General features: G+C 39.3%; 1 protein-coding gene across 1 annotated transcript in view; it reads left to right on the forward strand.

Annotated features, from left to right (window-relative positions):
- Positions 1-27,106, forward strand: part of USP32 (ubiquitin specific peptidase 32) — a 145,732-nt gene that overhangs the window by 67,041 nt on the left and 51,585 nt on the right. Inside the window, exons 5-9 of the mRNA XM_065418187.1 lie at positions 1,387-1,546; positions 21,254-21,385; positions 23,136-23,243; positions 24,805-24,920; positions 25,330-25,392. Of these exons, the coding sequence (XP_065274259.1) occupies positions 1,387-1,546; positions 21,254-21,385; positions 23,136-23,243; positions 24,805-24,920; positions 25,330-25,392 (579 nt within the window). The remainder of the gene's footprint in view (positions 1-1,386; positions 1,547-21,253; positions 21,386-23,135; positions 23,244-24,804; positions 24,921-25,329; positions 25,393-27,106) is intronic.

Below are 27,106 nucleotides of genomic sequence, written 5' to 3' on the forward strand. Positions count from 1 at the left end.
CTGCCCAGACAGGAAAAGGAATTCAAATTTTCCCGGGGCTTTTCCTGTGTGGCTGGTCAGAGCATCCGAGCTCGGACTGCTGTCCAGAGCGTCAACAGAGTGGTGCACTGTGGGATAGCTCCCGGAGCTATTAGCGTCGATTTCCATCCACACCTAGCCTAATTCGATATGGCCATTTCGAATTTACCGCTACTCCCCTCGTTGGGGAGGAGTACAGAAGTCGAATTTAAGAGACCTCTATGTCGAACTAAATAGCTTCGTGGTGTGGACGGGTGCAGGGTTAATTCGATGTAACGGCGCTAAATTCGACATAAACGCCTAGTGTAGACCAGGCCTAAGAGTCATAACACACAAAAACTTACCTGCTTAAAAACATTATCGATAGCGTGCAGCCCACAGAAACTGTTTACAGCTAAATCTCCTTTCTCAGTATTTCTTGTAATAAACTATTTTTAGTAATGAACTAGTTTAAAATAATTTACTTTATCATAATAGCAGAGAAACCATTTAGGTATTTTTTAGTCTTTAATATTTTTTAGCCTTTCAGATAAGGAACCCAAGACCTGGCCTGCTTGTGGTCATTAAGGATTCCAAGGAACTCTTGCAAATTAGGGGTGTCAGCCTAGGGGTCCTAACCAGATTCCAGCTTGGATAGTGACATTCTGTCTACCTCAGTCTTCCTTGCAGTTTCAATGACAGTATTTTTCTTCATTTTGTGCACTAAACTATTTGTAGTGTTGATACTTTATATTACCCAGCTGCTGTGTTTCACTCTAACGTGGTTGCACTTCAGTGATGGATGAAATCTTCATTGGGTGTGACTTGTATATTGATTTATACATATATTGCAAAATATTTTGGAATCAATGGGGTCAATAGGTGTTGCATAAATCTAATGTACTGGTTATAGTGACCCCCATAAGCTTAAGTAGTCCTATTAGTATTTGTCCCTTTTCTACTAATAAAGGGCTTCAGACACTTTCACTGCATGGATGTAACAATACATTCTTTGTGCTCTATAGAATCTATTATCTGGGGTGCTTAGGGTTTTATCAGCTACCATAAAAATACATTAAAGTTGATTTAAAAAAAATCAACCTTGTGAGTGGTAGGAAAGTACTATCCTTATTACACTGAGAGAAATGCGTTTAAGTGACTTTACCAAGGCCGCGCTGAGTCAGTAGCAGAGCTGGAATGGAACCCAGGGCTCTTACTTCTCAGTCTAGTGGTAGATTTCAGGGCAACGTGGAAGAATTGACATGGTCCCATGGACATTGTTTCAGCACTTGTTTTAGCACTCATTCATACAGCTTGATATTTCATGTTTACTATTGTTCCAGGAGAAGAGGAGAATCACTTACTCAGTTTTCCTTCCTTTTATTGTAGGGTGAAAAGGTAAACTATGAAAAGTTTAAGAATTGGTTATTGCAGAACAAAGATGCTTTCACGTTCTCTCGTTGGCTGCTATCTGGAGGAGTGTATGTTACACTCACTGATGATAGTGACACCCCTACCTTCTATCAAACTCTGGCCGGAGTCACACACTGTAAGTAATTGGCATTTTTTGCTGTGTAAATGGGTATCTTTCTTATAGATCTGGCTTTTGCTAACCTGAGTTCATAAAACTTAACTTTTGCCTCTTTTTGTGGTTATTCAACAAATCGCTACTGCTCCGTTAAGTTAAGCTACATACAGTTCCACTGTTGAGGAATGTTATTTGTTGCCCACGCTAAAAAAAATAAATTGTTTTTTAGGGGAAACAGTACTGAGGTCACAAGACTTGTTTTAATGGATGTCAACTAAGTATGGTTTTTTAAATGTTGTAATGTGCCAAATGGAAAATATATTTTCCATGTATCTTCCTTTTTCTAATGAACTTAAACAAAAAGTCTTATTAATTTGATTCCCTTTTATGTGCACCAAGAATCACAAATATCAGCGTAGATCTATAAATAGTATTTTATAATCGTCACTGGTATCTCTTAATGTTTGCATTTCTTGGTGCAGTGAACAATGTTTTAGCTTTAGTTTATATCTATGACTATAAATAGAGTGAAACCCGGTCTGTACTTGCATATAGGAAAGATCTCCAAAGAAATGTAGATGGAACTCTTTTTCTGAGTCCATCCTGAAGTAATACTAGGGCCATTTTGATGATGTGAGGTGCTGTTTTTTAGATCGGATGTCAAATCAAAGCCTGATTCGTTTACATTATGCTTACCCAAAATTTCTCTTAGTTTCAATTGAATTTATTCTTCTACTTTTAAAAACTGCATGTATTACAGCTACCTCTGGAGCAACATTTAAGTGGTAGATAAATAATCCTCGTGTAAAGTTTTCAAAAGACTTAAGTATCATTTAGGACAGGAAGGATAATCTTTGGTCAGGCTGCTCCCGAATATCTTAACCACATCTGGTTCATTTTGCTGTTCTGCCACAGACTTCGTGTGTGATCTTGAGCAAGTTATTTAATCTCTGTGCCTCAGTATATAAGCTGTAAAATTATATATAGTCTGTTTACTTAGATTTAAATAACTCCCATAAAAGCTCCTATTCTGAGCTCTAGGTGCCCTTGGCATCAGCACATAGCTTTGATTGTTATTGATTATCCAATGGCATGTTTTCTCCTCAAATACATACAACTGCGAGGCACCAGCATGTAATACAAACATTTACATTGTGTTAATGATTAGAGATCTCAGCTGAGATTGGGGTTCCAGAAGCCACCAAGAGTTTATAGTCTGAACAGGAAAGATACACAAAGGGTGGGAGAGGAAACAGAGGCACATGACTTAGGCTAGGTCCACACTACCCGCCTGATTCGGCGGGTAGAGATCGATCTTCTGGGATCGATTTATCGCGTCTCATCTGGACGTTGCGTTTCCTAGATCGATCCCCCGCCCCAGTGTGGACCAAGCCTTAGCTAAGGTCACATGGCATGTCAGCAGTGGTAGAGCTGAATAGATCTCTTGAGTCCCAATCCGGTGCCCTATCCATTGAATCGTACTACCTCTCTCAACCAAATCAAAATCTATTGTCCCCCCAATATCCAAAGAAAACGTCTCAATATTCCCCCCCAAACACCTATTCTGACTTTGACATTGCCCAGATGGTTTCACTTTCAGGACATGCTGCAGACCAAGGTAGGGGAGGGGCTTTGAGGATCATACTTGTTCTATATCAAAGGGTGTTCATAGGTTACGTTAGTGTTTGTGAGGTGTTCAGATACTATGGTCGTGTGAGGGCATAAGTAATTTCATGGGTTCTTCAGGATCAGTGTTCCCTATTAAAAAATAAAATGGAATGAAGCTGCTCATACTGTTTTTTTTGTGTACTTATCCTTGCATCTTGAAGAAGCCAAGTAGTTTGTTTATACTAGGTCTTGTGAAAATTGTGAGCAACATGGAATGTGCTGGTGGAGATTGTAAACTGCATTAAGTAAAGATGTGTGGAAGGTAGCCACTTTTGGCAATTTGTGAGTGAGAAGTCAACCCAGTCACAGGCTCTTTAAAAATCCAAGTTATGTCCACTTCCCTTAAACTAAATACCAGCCACCAGATTTGCGAACTCTGGCACTTGCACTTCTTCCAGTAGAATGTATGGCTGCATGAATTGTAACCAATGCCCTATGTAGTCTGAGGAAGCTGGAACTAAATCCTGCAGTAAGGGTCTGGGATTCTGTATCACCAGAGCAGCAAACTAGAGTCCTTTCTCGAGTAGATGCAGCTTTGTATTTATACTTAGCTGTGTGCATGCCCAGGACACTGGAGATGGAGAACTCTGAGTACCTGCCGGGGCAGCGCTCGTGCCCTGTGGCCCTTGCCCCTTCCCTGCCACATAAGGGTGGTGCCAGTCCAAGCTCCTCGGTTCCTTCTTACTGCCCATGGCTAGAGTCCCAGCTTTCGGTCTCAGTTTCTGAGAAACGTTTCCTTGTATGTAGTTGTTAGTAGCACCTTAGGTTACGTTTTTTATTTAGTATAGTATTAGTTAGAGTAGTTGGCTGTCCTGTGTGATGCCCTCACCAGGGTTCAAGCTTGTCCGTCGTGTAGGGTGGCCAGCCCTAACAGTGATCCCCGCATGTGGTGCTTGCTGTATCTCAGCAAAGAACACATCAGAGAGTGGTAGTCCATCTGCTGGTCGTTCACAGAGAGAACTCAGGTGACGAGGGACTTGCGGCTGAAGCAGCACCTGCTGGAGCAGGTCATGAGGCCCGCTTCGTCATCGAGACCCTCATCTGATTGGCAGTCACCTTTAGATCTGGCAAGTGATGTCACTCCATGCTCAGGCTCTGGCATTTCCCCCAGGAGGAAGAGGGGTTGTTCTCTCTTCTGGTACAGTGACGACGAGCTCACATAAAATGAATCGGGACCATTCCAGGGCTCAGGGAGGCTCCTACTCATTTTCTAAGAGGAGTGCTGACTGGCACCATACTTTCTCTGGCACATGGAATGGAGGATGTCCATCTAACTGCTCCCCTGTGCCACTAAGTCTGGTTCCAGCCATAGGGCATCCGTTCAGTCTGGTGCCGAAGTCATCGGTACCAGCTCTGGCTGTTTCAATGCTAGCAGCATATCAAGCAGCATTAGACCTGTGTTGCATCTCAGTACTAGACTCTCCACTGGTTCCAGAGTTCACTGGTGCCATAGCTTCTACTGCCTCATCCTCCGTTGTGCCCTTGGCACCTTCTGGCTGCATCACAGAGCTACAGGGATTGTTAGCACCACAGCTCGCACTGTTTGGGCCTGAAATGGTGGAGTTGAGGTGAATTCTAGCCCCCTCTACATTGGTGCATCCTTTGGCACCGTCGTTGTCTTGGCAGCAGATCCCTTCATCGAGTTTGGTACTCCCCTTAGCCTCAGTACTGGCGCCTTTCCCAGTACTGGGTGGGAGAGTCTCTCATTCGGTACTGCCAGTGCCAAGCCCCCATTCCTCTTCAGCACCAGTGCCTTCCCTGTATTGGGCGTCAGATGAGTCTGTTTGCCCCATTGGGGTTGGCTCCCCCATTGTCACTAGAGAGCCTCTGGGATTCTTCAAGTTCCATGTCAGGGTCATCTTCCCCTTCGTCATCAGATGGGCGCTAGAGATTGCCCTTGGATCCCACTGGTATTGAGTATAGCATCTGTCCTACAGTCAGGGCAAGGGCTCTTGGCCAGGTGTCTGTTGTCCCCCAGTGCCTTATCTGTATGCCTAGTGGCCTCCTTGGAATCCTTGTGATGCTCCTTGGTTCCTGAAGTCCCATTCCTTGACCTGTTCCAGAGCAAGATCACCGGTCCTGATGGTGGCTCCCACTCCCTAACCATCTCAGCTGCAAGTGACCACTAAGCCCGTTCCCCCAGGAACCTCCAGGGCTTTTCCAACCACAGCCTGTGGTGCAAGAACAGGACCTATTGCTGGCGCAACAAACGGCCTCCTCATCCTCCCTGGACAGCTCTACCGTGCTGAAATCTTCCTCTCCTTTGGTGCCTGAGGACTTTAAAATGTATCAGGACCTCCTGAGGCGTATGGCTGCTACCTTCCCATTCATAGGAAGTCAGCGTTTTCAAATCCTGTGGCAGCGAGGTACATGAAAGGAATCGCTTGTTTCCACCTCCTGGTTAAAGAGCCGATTCCTTTGTGGAACCTTAATATTGTCTTAGCAGCTCTTATGGGGCTTCCCTTTGAGCCTCTGCCAGCTTCTTCTTTCTCCTCTTTATGTCAGAAAACTGCTTTCCTTGTGGCACACACCTGCATCACATCTCAAAGAACAACAGTTACAGGTAGGTAACCCTTTTTTCTGCAGCTGCTTTAATTGCGCATAGAGATTTTTAGTTAAATATGAAAAAAAGTATAATAAACCAGTAGAGTACCCCTTTTATTTATTTTTTTTATATTAAATGCAATTTATTTAATGATGTTCCCAGATTATCAGTTTTCGATATTTCACCCCCTCCAGTTTAGTTTTTGCCTTTGGTTTCCAACTGTTTCCCTTGTGTTTTGGACTGCAGCCCTGCACAAGAAACTTAATAGAGGAGGTTTCCTTAGTGCATGCCCTTTAAGCAGGGCCCCAAGTAGGACTGGCTCTATACCATTCCCCCAGATTCCTTGTTTTAGGCTCCCTTCATCTCCTTATCATTGAAGCTGAATAATTTTCACTTTTCTGGTAACTGTGAAATTCCTAAAAAAAAAGTCTAATACACAAGTACTGTAATTTAAAAAGGTGAACAGTAGAGAGAGAGAAAAGAGCAGACTAAGTCAAATTAATAGAATACGTAGCATAACTAGGCTGACTCTTAAAAAAATTTGTCTAGATAAGCTCATCTTGCATTTGGTTGTACTAAAGTTCTTTTGGCTGTGTGTGTGTGTGCATGTGCGTGCTCACCATTGTCTATCAAAATCACAACCTTTATCAATTACTTCGGCCTCTATCAAATCCCTATGTCACAAGTATCTCTCTATTTATAGGCTGTTGAACTCCTTTGATTGTGAAGGTTTATCAGACTAGGGTGAGGTTATATTAGCATTTCAACACGGTAATATCTGGTTTGGTTGGTTGTACTTCTGGAGGAAGTGAAATAGTCTCTGTTTTCCATTTAATGATTATTGTCCCCTTCACGTTCGAGTGATACCTTTCAGATGTCTTAGGTGTTCAGCTACACAATCTCAATTCCGGCTTACCAGTTCCGCCTTTGCAGAACTTTCACTGCCAAAGATTTTTTATATTAACAGATAAGCGTTGCAGAAAGTGTCCCGGGAGAAACTTGAGCCTTGACTTCAATTTTCTTTAGGAATTTTCAAGCTCTGTTGACTATAGCATAGCAGCTTGTGCTGTTAGCTGTAGCTACAAGTTCCACTGGTAAAGGTAGCAGAATTTTGAAGCATCATCAAATATTTATTTATTGTGAAATTTAGAACCTTTACTGGGTGTTTCAGCAGGAGGCAGGTAGTATCATGAAACGCAACCATTTCTCTCACAACTCACACATCTAATAGTTTCTAGATAGTTGGAAGTATTGTCAGTTCTTTGATTTCCAATTTTTGATGGGCCATTTGCCCAGCAATGTAACCTGATAAAAATAGTATTTCCTTTGTTAGGATTAAAAGAAACCAAAAAAACCCCAACAAACAAAAAAACATGTATTTAAAAAGTACACTAGGTGATGCTTTCTTAAATATTCAGCCACATGTAGGATTTGAGCTATGAATCTTGTAGCTTAAAATCCTATATATGGCTTTGACCATATAAAATTGACTCAAACTGTGGAATACACAGCTGTGTAGCAAAGAAGTTAAGCTGTAGTTAATTTAATCTAGTAAACCCACATAATTACTAAGAATAGGTTGTAGTTTCAGGATAAAATTGAAATACAAATTTTGTCAATTATTTACCTATTAAGTATAGCAGATGAGGATGAGAAAAAGAAAAAGTGCCAGGGCTGTAAATATCACATCAAATATTGGAATGTGGAAAATTGACTAGAACATACTGATGACAACCAGAAAATGGTAAACTATTCTGCCTTCCGCTGACACTTGTGCACTATTTCTTTTCTATGATGCTGTTGATGATTTCCCTAGCGGTCCCAAAGGTCAAAAAGAAATGTCATTGTGTGATTTACACAATACAAATTCAGCAGCAATGAAAATATAAATGGGTTGACTAGTTTGGAGGAGATTGTATCAGAGCATGAATATTTTTTATGTTCTGATATGCACAGAGTGTAACTCAACTTCATTATTCTTTAGCAGAGATTATTTTAACCATGTGTTCTTAATACAGTTGCCCTCATAAAATGAGTGCTGCTGTGAGAGTTGTTTTTCCTGTGAGTGGAGACCGACTTTGGTGCTTTTTGCTTGGATATTTGCCTTTGGAGAGAACAAGTCACTGAAAGGATATTTAAAAAACAAAAGTAAATTCTGTTAGCCAAGTATAATGCAAAGTTGCTTATTTTCAATTCTGTTTTAATGTAATCAGTGAAACTTTTTAACCAAGGTTTGCTAGTCTATTTCCTGGATGCAAACACCCAGCTGTTATTTCATAGGATGCCCTCTGCAGGTACATTTTTTTTAAACAGGCTCCAACCGTTCTCCCCTCTTATTTTCCATTAAACTTTCTTGAATAATGTGGCATGGACATGAAAAATTGCTGTGATAAAAATAGTGAAAGTTATTAACATTGATTTAGAAACACACAGCAAATGTTTATTGTAAAGCATCAGTGACTCCATTTAGATTTGTTTAATGAGCCACGGTATCAAGGAAACATAAAAAGAATTACAATTTTTCACTTGTAAATAACATTTATGTTTGAATGCAGATGAGTTTAATTACATTTCTCAGCACAATTATAAATGAAATTTTGAAGTCACGGTAAGTTGCACACATTTGCCATTTTTAATCAAATTTTGTTCCATTTCACCTAAATCATAAATATTCTACAATGGTAGTTATTTCAGTCGAAAGCTACCAGAGTAATTTTGTGATTTAATTTTATAGGGTTTAAAAGATGTTTTGGGATGAGAAGAAGAGAGAAACTTTTAGCCTTGTGTGTGTGTGAGAGAAATATTATTTGCCTTACAGTGGTTTGAGGAATATAACACTCTCCTCCTAGTGAACAAACTTTAAATGTCTCTCAGTTGTGGAGTATAAGACTGTGTATTCCATACCTCTTGATTTTTAACATGATTTTATTGAATACTGAATGTAAGAGTGATAAGCATATAAGCAAGGCTATAATCCTGTCAAGGAGTTCTAGCGACACCATAAATCAGGAGTGGAGCTTAGCTGCAGTGTCAACAGGTCTCTTAATCGGCATTTCTTTGTTTAACATTATTGCATATCTCTCTTTTTAATAATGTATGGTTTTATATTTAAAACACTGTTTACATTCCATAGTCTACAAAGCAGTGTTAAGAATCAGGAAGTATATAATAACTTATTCTGCACTCCAAAACAGAAGAAAATTCAGAGTTTGTAATGCTGGCCAAGTGCTCAGTGGGAAGAGAATGTAATACCCCTCAAATCACTGCAAATAATTAATCATTGCAAATGAAGTTTCTAACATTGTATGGCACTCCCAAGAACCAAATACAGTATTTCAGTAATCGCATTCTTCGCCACATGAGACTTCACTAGGTGACACACCTAGGCAGTTCAGTCCTTTACTCTGGCAGCAGGGTTAGAAGAGAGATGCTCCTGCTCCAAAAGCATAGGCACCTACCACTTGGTCTAAAGGGAAATTTTCGTTAGCTGTTCTCAGTATAGGGCCTTATCACTGAAGTTCTAACGCCTTATATACTGGTCAACTCACTATTAATATAACAGTATGCCATTTAATACTGCTTTGCTTTTCACTCCAGTGTTTTAGCCCTCTGTGTTGGTACATGGATTATGAATGCCTAAAATTCTTCCTCTAGTTACAGTTAAATAAATTTTCTACTTTTCCTCCTCTACTTGTTCCTTTACTCTTTTTTTTTTTTTTTTTTTTTTTTTTTTGTAGCACCTACAAGTGCACTAGGTGCTTCTGATTTACTGTGGCTATGCAGAATGGCAATGATTACTCTTCTTTAGAGGATGAGTTATCCCTGTAAATGCGTAGATCTTTTTAAGTCAGTTGGGGGTTTTTCAAGATGTCTCCATAAATGTAAGGTGTGGTTATTGTTTGTTTGGTATGGGTTTACAGTACATGATTGATGAGACTTCAGTATGTTCAGAATATTTATATATAAATATATTGACTTAGGAGCAGGAAAAAATTCTGAGGTAATTCAGTCAGCTAGTTTATATAGTCCTTAGTTCAGTAATGCATTACGCACATGCCTAAATTTAAACTCATGAATAATCCCATCTCTCTTCAGCAATGCACTTGAGCGTGTGCTTAAGTTCAAGTGAAGTGCTGCACTCCACCGGATCATTGTCACTATGCATAAGCAAAAATGTTTGGATGACTGAAATTCAAATGTAGAATGTACAGCAGCTATCCTGATTTAGAGAGTCATTGTTACATGTACTTCTGCATGTGATATCTGAACAAATAGGAGCAGGTGAGTCTGTGGAAGTTTTCTCCGACAAGTCTGATGTTGAAAGTCACTAGTTTCCAGTGAATGATTACAGAGATCCTCTCTTGACCCTGTGAAATGTCTCAGCAATCCTGTCTGCCCAAAAATTTGGTTAATTTAACTCGTATACAAGAGAAGCCTTAGATAAACCACAGAGCTAACCCTCTGACTGAAACACAAATGGGTGGTAAAAGAGAGCATATGTTTGAAACAATGTTTGGTGAAGGGCACTGTCTCTGGAAAGAGTGGGTTTAAAATCCTGTACACTTTTATGCAAAGATATATTAGAATATGGGCCTGTAACAGGAAAGGAAAATGAGATGATCAATCAGCTTCACCCTCAGTAAAAGGCTGTCTGGAACTAGACTTATATACACTATTCTTTGATCATTATAACCACACTTGTAACAACAGTATCTCTGTATGATACTCAAAAGGATGCTGTTTATAAATTATGAAGTTTCCTTGAAATACATATTATTTAGCTCTGTGCGGTTGCGCTGTAAATGTGAAAACAACCATACTCTGGTGTGAACCAGCGTTGTGAATTTAGCCATATGCCTGAAATTCTTAGGACATGTTTGTCATGAAGTTAGAGCATTTCTATTTCTCTTAACATTGATATGCACTTGCATCTACAACATAGGTGCTTAGATATTCAGATGACCGGCACAGCGTAAGAACCTGAATAAAATAGGAAATATATTCCCTTGCATCTACATCTTGTTTTGCTTGATAATGAAAAGGAAAGGATATTTTAGCAAGCTTTAGGCCAATCTGAAAAACCCCTAACGTGGTTTAATCTTCATCTCACCACCTTGTTATCCTCTTAGCTGCTGGGTCATTGTATGTCACTTTAAGCTGCTCTCTCTGCCGGAGGCCCTAGAATCTTCTGTTAATTTGAAAGTGACAAACAACTGCGTTTGTACAAAAATACTTTTGTTCAGTCATCCGCTGTTTGGGTAGCAGCCCAGCTATTTGGAGACGAAGAGCTGTTTATGTGGATGAGAGCTGGGTTTTACTTGAAGAATATTATGGTGAACAGTAACACAAGACGAACATTAGTAAAAATGTTGGGAATATGGTATGCTTCTATTGTTGTGAGCCAGAGAGAATTGTACCTTTAGGTGGGTAAAAATTAATTGATTTTTAGAGATGTGTTGAAATACTCCATAACGTTAGTGTACTTGTGTACAATATTTAAGAAGCAGATACAAAACTGTATGAATATGGTCTTAGGTTTTTTCTGTGCATTAATGTGAATAAGTTTCAAACTTCAAACTTTGAAAAATAGATAAAGGGTGGCAAGGGCCTTGACTTATTAAGCTCATATCAGCTGTGAGTAGTTTATACTCTACGAAGGCTGTAATTTGATATGCACTTGATATTTTTAACATGGCTCTGATTGTAGTTGTTGAACTGCTGTTAAAAATAACTTGCCTTTTAAAGTATTTTACAGATCTAAAAAGTGTTCATCTTTAAAATTAGCCAAAGAAATAAAAAACATTAAGACAAAAGAATTTAGAGCTATAAACTATCAATGTACTATAACTTTGTGCAAAAACAATGACTATCCTTTTTTATCCTTACCATGCTTTAAATGTATTCCCCACCTAAGAATTTAGATGACCGTAGTAGTTTAGGTTAGTATCTAACATAATGAACTGAGAACACACACTTTGGGACTCTGATACCAAAAGCTCTTTGGGGCAGGTACTACCACTTATTATATATTTGTACAGGATCTAGTCTAGTGGGGTCTCCAGATATAAGTGTCTCATACTTGAAATATATATATACATGCTATTTGACCTAGGCTACCAACCTATTGTATTAAATCTCAATGTGTAATAGATGTGTATCTTGGCGTATAAGGCTAGAATCACCAAACATTTATGAAGTGTATACTTACACAAAAAGGTTAAAAATATACAGCGTGTTGTATAGTTGCTGTGCCCAGAAATTTTGCATCTATATTTTCATTCAAGGCTGTTGCTATATTGTGTTTTCCTTGTATATAGAAAATAAATTCCTGTCTGTTTCATCATTAACAACATTGTTAATTTGGTAGCCAACTCCTTTAAGGCCTGATTCAACACCCATTAAAGTCAATGGAAAGATTCCTATTGACCTGAATGATTAGTATTTTGTATTTGGAGAACCAAGATGTAAAATTCTTTATCCATCTGACAGTTATTTAGGGGAGAGTGATATTTCAGATGTTGTACATGTTGTGCAAAATCTTTTACTGTGTTCATTATTTTCAATTACAAAAAACAATACAATGACGACGTACTGTAAGTTGCACAAAATAAATAGCGGATATGAAACAGTGCTAAGGATTAAAACCACAAAAAGTAGATAACTCAGAATTAATGACCGAGGACTACAAATATCGGGGCCTGCATCTTCAGAGGTTACTGGTGATTTTGGTGCCCAATTTTTGGGTGCTTAACTTGAGACTCCTTCAAGAGAGACCGTGTTTTCAGAGGATAAATGCTTAACAGTTGTAAAAAGTGGTTTTTAAATTGGGCACCCAGTTAAAAAAAAATAGATCACGGGAGGCATTTAAGTTAAAAAAAACATAATAAAAAATAACATGAGATTACAACATAAAGTAAAAAATATAAGAAGGAATATGTCCTGTGCATTGCAGTTGGATTTATAAGGTTATATGCACAGAAGTTTATTGAAGAATTTTGGACAGTCTAATCACTGACCCTCTCAGACTACATGTCCACATGTATTGTAATCAATAATCCTTCAATTTTATATAAGTGAAATTGATGGAGAATTCTACAAAGCATGGTTATTTTGTAAATGAAGAATGTTCTACTTTGTTTTATTTTTGGTTTCTAAAATATATAATGTGTGTAAGTCTCATCAATACCATGGACCTGTCTGGCTGGTGTTACCTGTGTAGCAGATTTCATATTCATTTTATTAGTAATCCTTTTAAAGATGACAGTTTGAAAACAATCTTTTCAATGACCTTGCTGTTCAAAGCACTGCTTGACAAAAATGCAGATAAAACATTAGTTGGTAATCATTCTTTTCCAAGGTTAAATTGGCACAAGCAATTAAGATAACTTTGAAGAAACCAAGTATGCTAAACATGTTTGTTTTTTTTAAATGAAACACAAGCCATTTTAAGTTTGCTTTTATTTTTGTATCTTGTCAGTCAATTTACCCAATCGTCCTTAATTAAACATAAATGTTGCAGATGCCTCAGTAAGCATGTTTATGCTGCCACTACCTACTCTTGTTAGACGGTAGATGTTTAGACATTGTGTTAACTTCCTGATCCTTTCTTATGTAATTGTCAAGTGTTACCAGCCACCCATTAGATCATGCATCAAAACTGGCCGGCTTGTTATACTTATATAGTTCCTTATTTCTAAATAAGGGTAGGTTAAAAGAAAAGGAACTAATCTATATGCTGTTTTTAGTTTCTTAAGTAAATAGTGTTTGCATGACTTCTAGCAATCAAAGAAAACTAGGGACAACATACATGCAGAAAAATGTTCATAGAAAGCACAAACTTGTCTTTCACATTATCTAAATAATCAGAGAAGAAGTTAGGGTTTTTTTTACCCACGAAAGCTTATGCCCAAATAAATCTGTTAGTCTTTAAGGTGCCACCGGACTCCTTGTTGTTTTTGTGGATACAGACTAACACAGCTACCCCCGATACAGAGAAATTGATGTTACTCTTCAATTTTCTACACTTGCTCAAAACTTTATTTTTATTTTTATTTATTTTATTTTATTAATTTTTATTATTATAACTCTCTCACACAGGGTAGCCCATTTCTTCTAACCTGTTCTTCTCTCAAACATTTACTTTTGAGTTTTGAAGCTACAAGAAACGTAGAAAAATTTAATACTCCGCTCCTTCCGAGACCTCTTCTCAATACACCAGCACATGTAAACCTGTAAGAAAAATACACCTTCCCTCAGCTGTGTCTTCTCTCCTCCTGACAGATTCTCCCCTGTCTGTTTGATCTCTAATAATCTTAGACCTGTATCTTGGTGAGTTAGCTGCCTGACAATCCAATAATGTCATTCTTTAGAATGTCCCAGATCTTAATTCTTTGTTCCATCACAGTTGAGTATTCTAGGGAAACTCAGGAGACTACTTGCAGCTATAATAGTTTTAAAACATGTAGTTTACCTATTTTTTTGCCTCTTGATTCATAACTAGAATCACCTTCTTTTGTATGTTGTGTATATACTCAGGTGATACGGAGGATAAAGGCAAGGATGCGTGCCTAGAATTTTCACTGGCAAATTACAGGGAAAATAACTTGTACTTACAGGCACACCTAAATCTCTCATCCTGGAAGAGAGAAACCCACTCGACTATGAAACACCTCTGAGCTGGAAGGACATTTAGGTTGTTGCCATACAGCAGGCATGCAGAACATCCTGTTTTTCTTCTAGCCACTAGGTGCGGCCATTTTGCATGCTCATACCCAGGATGCAAAATGCTTTCACAATGCGCTCTGAGAGGTTTGGGTGTGATCTTGCTCTTTCCAGAGAGCTTAATTTTTGTGCAACACAAAGTTTTTATTCATGTTTTTAAAGGGAAAGGATAAACCTACATTAAATGAAGGTATTTGCTTTTAAACTAATCTTCGGAGTGACTGCTTTAAGCAAATGAATTGTGGGTCTCTTCTGTCAAAACACTGTCATCTTTTGCAATTTTGTGGTTTAACACCCACAAGGATTTTTGTTTTTGTTTGAGACAAATCCTCTTATTCCAGGTTGTCCACTGTTTTTACTTCTCTGGATACATTTCATGGACTGCAGTGGAATATAGATATGCATTTCCCATTTTCTATATTGGAAGCTGACTCTCTTATGATTGTCTGAATTGAACAACATTAAATTTCAAACTTATGTTCATCTTTGGCTCCTCACCCTAATGAACCACATCTCTAGCTTATGAGGTGATAGCCTGTAGCTTTGGAATTAAATTTTTTTAACTCTTTGTCAAGTAACTCATTTATTCTACCTTATTGGAATTGTGTATTTTGAAGCCAAAGTTCTAAAGATGAAATTTGGTGCTTTTTTTTTTTTTAGTTGAGGTAGGTTGTTACGGAATCACCTAAATATTGTATTTAATTTCTATAAACCCTAGATATTTTTACAATAAAAAAAATTAACTTGATAGAATGTCAGTTCTGACTGTATACAATAGGGAGGTACTTAAGAAGGGGTCACAGACTCATAACGGACATGAATTTTAGGGAAAGGAAATTGGAGGTAGCACAATGGTATATGTTGCTTGTGGAGAATAAGGTGTCAGTAGGAATTGGTCTGCCTTGCATGCGTGAACAGCTGAATTCTAAAAATGGAAGAGTTGCCTGTTGGGCTTTCCTGTTCTACACATCTGTCTTTCTTTACTCTGCCAGCTGTGGAGTACCCTCAATTCCCATATCTTGAGGGATAGGGTCCTTATTGCACTTTACTACTAGAGGGATGGGAAAACAATCCCAGGTGCAGCACAGCATCAGGACAGTACGGGCTGCTTTCCAGGCACTGGATCTGTTGATAAACGAGCGGAAGTCAATCCTGGTCCTGGTTCAGAGAATAGAGTTAATCAGCGAAGTGCTCAATTCGACCCAGGCCAAAGCCTTCCTACTGGAAGCCCATTTCCAAGCTAGGTCAGAGCTGATTTTCCAAGGTCACCATCTATCCAATAATGACCGCTCGGGTCTGCCTCAAACTATTGGATCACAAGGCAGCATCTACCTACGTGGTGCAGTATGCAAGGCCATGCCTCAGACCCATACAGATGTGACTGGTGTCAGTCTGCTCCCTGATGCTACCTGGACTCAATACTCATGACCCCGCCTCCAGTCCATGATTTGCTGACCTGGTGGAGAGACCCCGGATCCATAATGGAAGGGGTAACCTTTGTGGCCCTTCAACCATCGGTAACCCTAGTCTCGGACATTGCTAAAGTGAGCTCCCCACCCCGACGTCTCAGGGCTCATGGCATCTGGTCCCAGGAAGAACTCTCCCTGCGTATAAGCATCAGGGAACTTAGGGTGGTACACTTGGCTTACCAGGTGTTCCTTCCCCAAATCTCAGGCAAAGTGGTGCAGTCCTCAGGTGTCCTGCATCAGTGTTTTATATCAACAAGTAGGGAGGGGCTTGATCTTCAGCTGTGTGCCAGGAGGCCCTTCGGCTATGAAACTTGTGTGTGAAAAACGCCATTTACCTTGAGGAGCCTCCCATTTATCTCCCGGGAGCCTGAAACACACTGGGGGATTGCCTCAGCAGATTCTTTCCCTCACCACGAGTGGTCTCTTCATCCAGAGGTCGTGAGTGTCATTTTCCAGAGATGGGGGCCTCCCCAGGTGGACCTGTTTGACACCAGACAGAATAGGAAATGTCATGAGTTCTGTTCGCTGCACAGGCACAGCCTGGGCTCCCTCTCTGATGCCTTCCTGCTCTGTGGGCAGACCACCTACTATATACCTTCCCACTGATCCCCTTGGTTCACCAGGCCCTCCTAAAAAATCAAACGGGACAAGGCGAAGGTTATCCTGATAGCACTTGCATGTCCATGCCAGCATGGGTTCGGCATGCTTCTGGACTTCACAGTGGCAGCTCCACTTGTGCTCCCACTCTGCCTGGACTTGATTTCACCCAAACCTCGCCTCTCTGCACCTGGCTGCATGGTTGCTGCGTGACTGAACCCTGAAGAGCAGGCCTGTTCGGATCAAGTTCAGCAGGTCTTGCTAGGTAGTAGAAAGCCTTCCACTAGGGCTACCTACCTGTCCAAGTGGAAGCGTTTCGCTTGTTTGGCCTCCAAATAGAATCTCTCTCCGTCCTGATCTTCTCTGCAGTCTATCTGCTCCACATAAAGCATCAGGGTCTCTCGTCTATTAAGGTTCACTTGGCAGCTATCTCAGCTTTTCCACTGTCCAGTGCAGGGCAGATCAGTGTTCTCCCACGAGATGATGGTCAGGTTTCTCAATGGGCTGGAAAGACTCTAACCTCAGGTTCATGAACCAATCCCCCCCTATGGGACTTAAACCTGGTTCTGTCGAGGCTCACGGGGCCTCCCTTCGAGCCGTTAGCATCATGGTCTCTACTGCTTCTCTCTTGGAAGGTCGCCTTCCTGGTGGCGATCACATTGGCCAGAAGGGTCTCTGAGATCAAAGCCCCGACATCAGAACCCCCTTATACAGTGTTCTTGTACGGTGACAAGGTCCAGCTACGCCCTCATCTGGCCTTCCTACCAAAGGTGCTGTCGGAATTCCACAACATTTTTCTGCCTGTCTTTCTAAAACCTCACAAGACCATTGAGAAACATTGGCTTCATACGTTGGATGTTAGACGGGCCCTCCCCTTGAGAGAACCAAGTCCTTCCACAAGGTCACGCAACTCTTTGTAGCAGTAGTGGAAAGGATGAGAGAATCCCCAAGAATCTCATCCTGGATAACCACCTGTATCCAAGCTTGCTATGAGCAGGCGAAGGTTCTGCCTCCGGCCATCATAACTGCTCTTTACACAAGAGCTCAGGCTTCGTCAGCAGCATTCCTCGCGCAGGTACCAATCCAGGACATCTGCAGAGCCGCAGTCTGGTCATCGGTTCAGACCTTCGCTTCCCATTACGCTGTCCCCCAACAGGCCCATGACGATGCCAGTTTTGGGAGAGCAGTGTTGCAGTCAGCATGTCCATGAGCTCCGGGCCCACTTTCAGGGGTCCTGCTTGTGAGTCACCTAGTATAGAATGGACATGAGCAAGCACTAGAAGAAGAAAAAACAGTTACTAACTTTTCATAATTGTTCTTTGAGATGTGTTGCTCATGTCCATTCCATGCCCCACCCACCCTATCCCTCTGTTGGAGTTACCAGCAAGAAGGAATTGAGAAGGTGCGGGGCAGGGTGCGCCCTCTGTACCGGTGCACAACTCCAGAAGGTGCTAGAGCTGGCCCAACGGATACCATTCAGGGGAAAAATCTCCAGCAACTGCATACGCTGCACACACACCTAACATGGAATGGACATGAGCAACACGTCTCAAAGAAAAACAGTTATGAAAGGTTAGTAACCGGTTTTTCTTAGCATAATTGTTAGCACTCTCCATGTGTCCTTTTACCAACTTTATTTTATGTGCACGTTTTCAGTATATGGTGGCCAAATCTCTGTTCCTATAAATTACAGCAATGAATGTTCTTTGTCTAGTTTATTCTATTTGTGAACTCAAAGGAATAACATGAATATTTTCAGTTTCTAAATGTAATTTGTCATTCTTAATAGTCAAAAATTCAAAAGCTGGTAAGTAACATCCAGTTCTAAAGATATTTACTACATTTCTGAATGTATATAGTCTCGTTCCATGTTGTTTATAGATAATATTGCAATTGCATATTTTTGAACAATTTTTTTCTTTTAAGTATCAGAATTGTGAGCTTAACACCTATTTTTCTGCTTTTAAATTTTACCTTTTTAAAAACCTAGGCCTCAGCCTGGTGAGTGTGCAATGATAGCCTTAAAGAAGCTGTAAAGATAAAAAGCATGGTCCTGATTCTGGAGTGGGGCCAGAACCCCGGGAAAATTTCTTCTCGCCCTGCAAGGAATTTCCTGAGACATAAAAGTATGCAGCAGGTCACAGAGTGGCCTGGAGGCAGCTGTGGGAAGTTGCTGTAAAGTAGAGCAGTCCAGGATAAAGGCCCGTTTAAAAACAAATCCTTACATTTGTTATTGCTACACTCTAGAATATGACAACTGTGAAAGAATTTTAAAAATCATTTACAGGATTTATGCTGCTGTTTTGCTTTTTACATGTCGCTCTCCTTGAACAGTGAATAACTAGACTGGTTGTTAGTGGATTCATCAATGCAGTATTTATTGTGGGTAATGACAATGCTAATATAATAGCTGTTTTCATCGCCATTGTAATGGGTTCCTGCACTGATAATTCTAACTGCTCTGATTGGAATATTGTGGTTCTATTGACCGTGCAGTGGAGACAGTAGAAACAAAATAGTTTCATTGTGCACATTTTTCTCGTTAATTTCCTTAAATATTTTGTTGAAGGATACCCAAAAAAGACAGGAGTCCAAACTCTGTGCTTCAAGTGTAATCTTTTTTTAATAATTTCTACAAATGTGCAGTGTTGAAGGTAGCTTTGAGTAGCTTGCTCTACATTACATGATATGCCTGCTGGGCTGTTTAAAATTAGCGTGAACACATTTTATGTGATTGTTACTCTTGTGAACTGAACTGGGCAGAGTAAATTTAATACAACTACATTTTTCTTGTCATTCACCTCTTTTCAGTGTAATGAAAAGCACCAATGAGTGGTGTTCAAGAAATACAAACTAGCAATTTTAATCTTGAGCTGTGATCCATAACTATTTTTAAAGTTTGCAAGTTTATTCCACTATTTATTTTCCCAAAATCTATATGCTGCTTATGGTAAACCAAAAAGCAGCTGGTGATTGCATTCATAGGGCAGTGTAAGTTGCCTGTCAAAATCCAGTGTTGGCGTGGGGAAGTGTTCCCTTCTATTAACTTTTTGCCATTAAGGCCAACCAGATTCTTATGTCTGGAATACTTATTAGCCTATATTGATCCACTAAAACCAGGAGTCGAGGCAAAGGTGAAATGTTAAAACTGCCTCTTTTTGTTTTTCTTCCGTTTTTAGTCCTTGTGACATTGTTTTGTTTCTATAGTCTAACCAGGCCAAATAGCTGAAGTTAAATCCTATTAGAAAGCTGGCATGGTTTTAAGGGCTTAGAACCATCTGGGAATGAGATCACACGTGGTGTTTCTTAATATAGGCAGCTTTGTTATTAAATAGATATTTGAGAAATACTTAATTCACACCAACCTAAAGCACTGTTGACACGCATCCTTATACCACATGGGTAAAATGCTTTGGGGAAAATATTTCTTGAACGGGTTATTTCTTCAAGCACAGAAATTTATCTAAGACTTCAGTTTTCTAGAGGCTGCTGTTTGCATGTGGAGTTTTACTCTTGCTTTCTTGTGGAAACCTTTTACTCTTCCCATTGGCTATTTTAAAATTTAATTGGTTAGTAGGGACTTTGCATATTTATCTCATTCATCTGACAGTTATCTTAAAATTTTTAAAAAAAAGAGTAGAAACGATCTAGTTGTGCACGTCACTGGTCTATGTTAATGCACATTCTTGTGGCTGTTTTCTCCTTCACCTCTTCCCCATTCCTTGTTATATTCATGACTGCATCCTGTCTTCAAATTAGTATATTCCTTGCCCTGAAGAGTTCAAATCTGAATTTGGGCAGTGGGGCCCCACTACTCATTGTGTCTCCAGGTGCTTTTGTAATAGCAACAATAAATAAGAAAAAGTAGTAAAGGCACACGATTTTATAGTTGTAAATAAACATTAAATGTAGAAAGATAGTAATGTCTAAATGGAAGTTTAAGTTATAGTTGTATTAACTGTTAGTTTTAATTTCACAGTATTCGGTATAGGGATTTGTTCTAGCTTTAATGTACAATTTTCCAGCATGAATGCCTCAATAAAGTAGCCAAGTCCTGTACTTGGATGTTCATTATACTTTGTGTATAAATGCTCATTTTACATCCCGATTTCAGTATTCAAATGTGCGATGTCCTGTTAAGGATGAGCGTGGAGAAAATAGGCTCTCTGTGCAATTAGACATCAGTGTGGGGGGAAAAAATTATCAGATAGAACAAGAGACTTCAGTAGACTCAGCAGCTGGCAGAAGTTCACTTCTGTGGTACCTTTGAACGTGTGATATCAAGACAGATCACAATGTAATTGATTTTACTGTCTGGAGTAACTGTGGTGATGTGCAGTAATTCTGTAAGTGAGGAAACTCTAAATTTAGCTTTTCTCCATTGTTACTATGAACTTGTAGGTGCAGGAAACAGGCATAAAATGATTCATTGTTTCTCTTTTTAAAGAAATAATCTCTTTTCATTGTGCTGTTTTTTCACTCCCTGTATGAGTGGCAAAAGTTTCTGTCCAAAATATTCCTACATTTGCAGACAAACAACATAGGATTTTTAAACAACTTTTCTATGTATTCATAAGTGAATGTTATAATTCTAGTAGTTTCTTTATAAGTATCTAAACAATCTTCAGTATGCATTTTCTTTGTATTGATATAAATTAAGTATTTGTTTTAAAGACCTTGTTCTGCTTGTCAGAGATTTACTTTTTTTGTTTTGTTTTGGATATACAGTGGAAGAATCAGACATCATTGATCTTGAAAAACGATATTGGCTTTTGAAGGCTCAGTCAAGAACTGGACGTTTTGATTTAGAGACATTTGGCCCTTTAGTTTCCCCTCCCATTCATCCATCTCTGAGTGAAGGTATGGGACATTGATAAAAATATTCATTCTATGAAGTTGTATTGGTGTGGGGGCTTACGGTACTCTACTCTAATTTCATCTCAAAAGTGCTTATTTGTAGAACTCCAAAAAGCCAAGCCCTCCTACAGATGCAATATTGCTTTCTTAGTGTTCAGAAGAACACATTTTTCATTCATTTTTTGAAGCTTATATTGAGAGAAGATTTATTTCTCTCAGTTCCAAATACTCCAAAAAAAAAAAAAAAAAAAAAAAAAAGGATAGAAAGCAGTTGTGAATGCCTGCTTGTTGACAAATGTAGAATGACAAGAGAAAGTAGTTCCTCTGGGGCGCATACATCTGAACTATCAGGAAAGCTAGCAAACGTTCTGATCTGTGTTATGTACGTTACTTTATGATTCCTTGAAATTTCTTTATTGTCATTATTGAAATTCTCTAATGTGAGAAATTATTTCACTGTGTCTTTAGCCAAGAGTATGGAAATGATTTTTTTTAAATGCCAAGTAGTTTAATTTGTAAAGTGGATGTTCAGTGTGCTCAGTTAAAATGTTGTCCTACAGTCAATTAAAGAGACCTTTCTTTATAACAGCTCAAGATAAAGAGGGTGAAAGCGACTAGTTGGCCCAGAAGCTTGGTAATGGGATACAGAGCCATTCATAACTAGGTTGGCCCTTCCAAGTCCTAGCCAGGTTGGTAGTGACTGAAGGTTGTAACCATCTAATAGCTGTTGGGTGCTCCATGTGAATAAGTCAGGTCTCATTCCACTTCTTTATGAACTGGTGTCCATATCACAAAAACTACCACAATTGTCACTATTTGGCAACGTTGTTGGCAATGTCGTTAGGGGCTAAATATAGGGGCGGCGCATCCGCAGCTGGATTATATTGTTGTAAGTCCCCAACAAAGCAAAAAACAATTTAAACCATGTTAGAATGTGCCCCCTAAATGGACCATGGCAACTCAACTATCCCTTCTCTCCTAGAAGTGGTGTGTATCCCAGGTAGGGCATGTTAGTTGGGCCTGATGTGGAGAAGCCTGAACTATTATTGTACCTGCTGTATCTATTTTGTGAATGGTACACGTCAATCATTGAGGGTAAAGATTTTATTGAGAGAAGAATTTTCAAAAGTGTCTAAGGATTTAAGTGCCCAAGTCCCATTGATAATCCTAAATCATGCAGAGCCAGATTTGTAAAGGTATTGAGGTGCATGAAGATGCAGATAGGTGCATAGTGGGATTTTCCAAAGCACCTGCGTGCGCCTAATTCAAATGAAAATCAGTGGGAATTAGGCACCAAGGCATTTTTGAAAATCCCACTAGGAGCCTATCTGTATCTTGAAGTGCCTAAACTCCTTTAAAAATCTGGCCCTTCAGTACTTTTGAAAAAGTTAACCTGACAGCCTTGGCAACTAAAGTTATTCCCCAAACGCATGAAAGACTTGTGTAAATTATTAAACATTAGGAAGAGAACATGGTCTAAGAATGAGACTGTTGGCCAGGAATTCCTGAGGTTTTTGTATTCTTGGCTCTGTCTAGCTATGGGTAAGTCACTTAACATGCTTTTTTTGGTTTTCCTATCCTATAAAATGGGCATAATAATGCTTAATTATCTGCCTCACAGGTGTTGAGGATTAATTACTGTAACTAATGTTTGTACCTTGCTTTGAAGATGTAAAGCATTATGTCAGTGCTAAATATTGTTTGAGTTTGTCTGATCAGATTCAGTGTGTGGTGATGCTTCTGTGGTTTGTAGGTTTGTTTAATGCCTTTGATGAAAATCGTGACAATCACATAGACTTTAAGGAAATCTCCTGTGGGCTGTCGGCATGTTGCAGGGGACCCTTGGCAGAAAGGCAAAAATGTGAGTGTGCAAAATACTGCCCATTAAGCTCTAATTTTAAAAAATCTGATCAATTTTTGTCAATCAACTTTATTTAATTTACATATTTTTAAATCTGTACTTGAGAAGGAGATAGAGGGAGGGAAAAACCCTAGAAATTGTATCTTGAATTAAGTTTAAATATGAAGGCTTTATTTTATTAAACATGGTTAACATTTATTAATTCAGTGTATTCTTGTGATTTACTCTATGACTTCATTCCAGCTGTAAACCTCTTCAGAATTTTTTTTTTTAAAGTTGGTATTTTGGTAGTTTAATTTTGCTAACTATTCATATATACAAACTGTATTAGCACATACATGGTGCTAAAGTCTGCATTCTATTATATAGAGAAAAATGGAAGATGTAAACATTTGGACTTCCTATGAGATTTTCAGTAAATTGTGCTCATGCTAGTTTATTTTCTATTCTAATTATAGAACTGGAAGGGACCTCGAGAGGTCATCTAGTTCAGTCCCCTGCACTCAAGGCAGGACTAAGTATTATCTAGACCAGGGATCTCAAACTCAAATCACCACGAGGGCCACATGAGGACTAGTACATTGGCCCGATGGCCGCATCACTGACACGTTTTCATACAAAGATACAAAAGCCCCCTCTCTGCCCCTGGCCCCGCCCACACTCCACCCCTTCCATGAGGCCCCGCCTCTTCCCACCCCTTCCCCACCTCCATTCCAACCCCTTCCCTAAAGTCCCCACCCCCAACTCTGCCCCCTCCTTGACCCTATTCCAACCCCTTCCCCAAATCCCCGCCCCGGCCCCGCTTCTTCTCCGCCTCCTCCCCTGAGTTCATCGTGTCCCTGTTCCTCCCCCTCCCTCCTGGAAAGTCCTAAGCGCTGCCAAACAGCTGTTTGGCAGCAGGAAGCGCTGGGAGGTAGGCGGAGGAGTCGGGATGCAGCGTGCTCGGGTGGGCGGGGGGTGAGGGGAGCTATGGCGGGCCACAGGGCGGCCTGCATGCCGAGTGTTTGAGACCCCGATCTAGACCATCCCTGACAGGTATTTGTCTAACCTGCTTTTAAAAATCCCCAATGATGGGAGATTCCACAACCTCCCTAGGCAATTTTTTCCAGTGCTTAACCACTCTTAACCACACCATTGGCACGAACCAGTTTGCTCTTACTGTCAATCTCATTCAACTGGCTCCTTATGAGTTTCCTGAATTTTGTGATGTACCTATGTAGGTGAAAAAATGACGGCATCTTTGTAGCTTAAAAATTGCCATCAAGCTGGAAAACTACAGATTCTGAATACGCATTTGTTCCAGGCCCTGTTACATCAAATATTAAGGAATTGGGAATATCTGAATTTCAGGTTGACCAGAGAGCTCCTCTTCCCCACTACCACAACCAAGCAACCCCAGATTATATTGTGAAGTTTCAAAACTGTCAGTTAAGTCACATCCTTGTGACTTTGCAGGGTTTTGTCCTGCAATGAAGTGACCAAGTGCAGTAGCCCTAATTAGAACATAGTTGTCAGTTAGCTTTAACATGCAAAAATAATCCTTTTTCCCCCCCCCCTTCAGTTTGCTTTAAGGTTTTTGACGTTGACCGAGATGGAGTTTTGTCTCGCACTGAACTTAAAGAAATGGTAGTTGCACTTTTAGAGGTCTGGAAAGATAACCGTACCGATAAGATACCTGTAAGTCATGTTTTAAGTCACCTCCTATTGTTCTCTATAGTAGCCTTTGAAAAATAGGAATCAATTTTAGGTTTCAAAGTATGAATGTTATTTGGAGACAGATGTCACTAAAACATCCTCTTGAAATGTCTGAATTGAGGAAAGGGATTTATGCAATTGACCTTGTGTAATTTACCCCATACTGATTCTAACAAAAGTAAAATTATTCTCTGTAATTTCTGCTGCTGCTTATGGTACAAAGAGCTATTTAGATATAAAAATATGGCTGACATGAAGACACCAAATTTTAAACTACCCAGATACTTAATAAAAATCACTGAAAGTTGAATGTTTACTCTTTTCCTCCCCTCGACATGGATAGCTCTGGAATAATGTACTAAACACTGTATTTTCTAATCCGTTTGTCAAGGAATTGGGCATGAATTTGTCTGAAATCGTAGAAAACATTTTGGATGCACATGATACCACAAAGGTGAGAACTTGCTGAACTTTCCTTGACGTTTTAATAGATAACTTGAAGAGAGTCAGTCAATTGTCAGATTTTCCAACTGTATTTTCACACACATGGGAAGGTTTCTGGTTGAATCCTAAAGGGTAGGAACTGATTAGCTGTGATAAAAATGAAAATACTTGGCATACTCAAATACTCAAATATTTCAGCTTATTTAAAAGTAATACAAAAAAAATAAACTTACCATGTTTGGCTTCAATGCAGAGATCTGTCAGTAGTGGGTTCTCTACCAAGCAAATGTCAATTTTTCATTGCAACTTTTCAGGTACGTCTATTAGAAAAAGACTATGTACTTACATTCTGATTCATATGTCAGTTTGTAAAATTTAACTGTAACAGAATTATCACGCTCTTATTAATTATTTTTCTATATTGGTAAAACAAAGTTTGCCTAAAGTATTGAAATGATTACTCTTCTTATAAGAGTAACGAGTAGCAAAATAGCTGTCCATCAAAGAAGGAAAACTATATTAGTAATTGGTTCATGCTTCAAGAAGGAAGGTGGTTATGCTAAAATCAGATGTGCGTATATTTGACATGGCTCATTTTCTGCATCTACCTTTCTGCTTCAGAGCAAATTTTCCAAAGTGCTGCTCCAACAAATTTCAACTGAAGTAAGTGGGGGATCTCGGTGTGAAACTTAACACTTCTGAAAATCAGGTCCAAATTTATATAATCAGCTGAAATTAATCATCCTATGCCATTACTAGAATTTACGTGTGAGTAGTGCTGCTTTAATAAACCTTATATATATATATATATATATATATATGTGTGTGTGTGTGTGTGTGTGTGTGTGTGTGTGTGTGTGAGAGAGAGAGAAGAAATGGGCTTATACACCTTATGTTGTTTTGTTGTTAAAAAACAAAAGCATAATAAACTTCCTGTGTGTTCACTGTATCAGCATGTATCATACTCTGCAGCAGATAGGAAGATGAATAGACTTATCCTTCAGGTGATCAGTAGTGCTATATAATGTTATATATACCACCTTGAAATGCATAAGATTTTGCCTTCAATTGTTGAGATATGTTACATTCAGATCAAATTTCTTCTACAATATTTTCATAGATAATGAAGTACATATACTGTAGTATTGTCTCTATCACAGCCAAGGCAGGAATCCATGAAACATACTCTAGAGGCAGTTGTTGTGACTTTTCTTGATTATACAGAAGCTCTTCAGTCTTTTAATAATAAAAATAATACCTAGCACGTATATAACACTTTTTAGGCATTTTTATATTCATACTAGATAAATAATGTATTTGAGAAATGCACCTTTTAATCTTATTGGTTCAGGATGATCACACCTCCTCCAAGAACCAATGACTTTGGTTCCACAATTTAATTCATTGGCTTATAACCTTAAGTGGGGAAGTTCATGGGAACTACAAGTTACTTCTGAAAAGTTATCAAGGATACCTAGAAATGCTTATTACCTTGAACAATTGTATACCATAGCTATCTGTGTTCTATTGAAGTTGCTGGCCCATCTTCTGGTAGAAAGATTCTTCCATTATAACAGTAGGAAAGGTAGCCTCTGAGATGCTCTTTCCTTCACCCAGTCGGGTTTTTATAGTTTTGCTCCACAGTGAGGGTAGTCTGTAGCTAAGCATGTTGACGACCTATTTCCAAAGTGTTAAGTAAAAGGGAAAAGACCCTACCATCTCAA

Source organism: Emys orbicularis, chromosome 17, assembly GCF_028017835.1.
Source record: "Emys orbicularis isolate rEmyOrb1 chromosome 17, rEmyOrb1.hap1, whole genome shotgun sequence".
Taxonomy (NCBI): Eukaryota; Metazoa; Chordata; order Testudines; family Emydidae; genus Emys; species Emys orbicularis.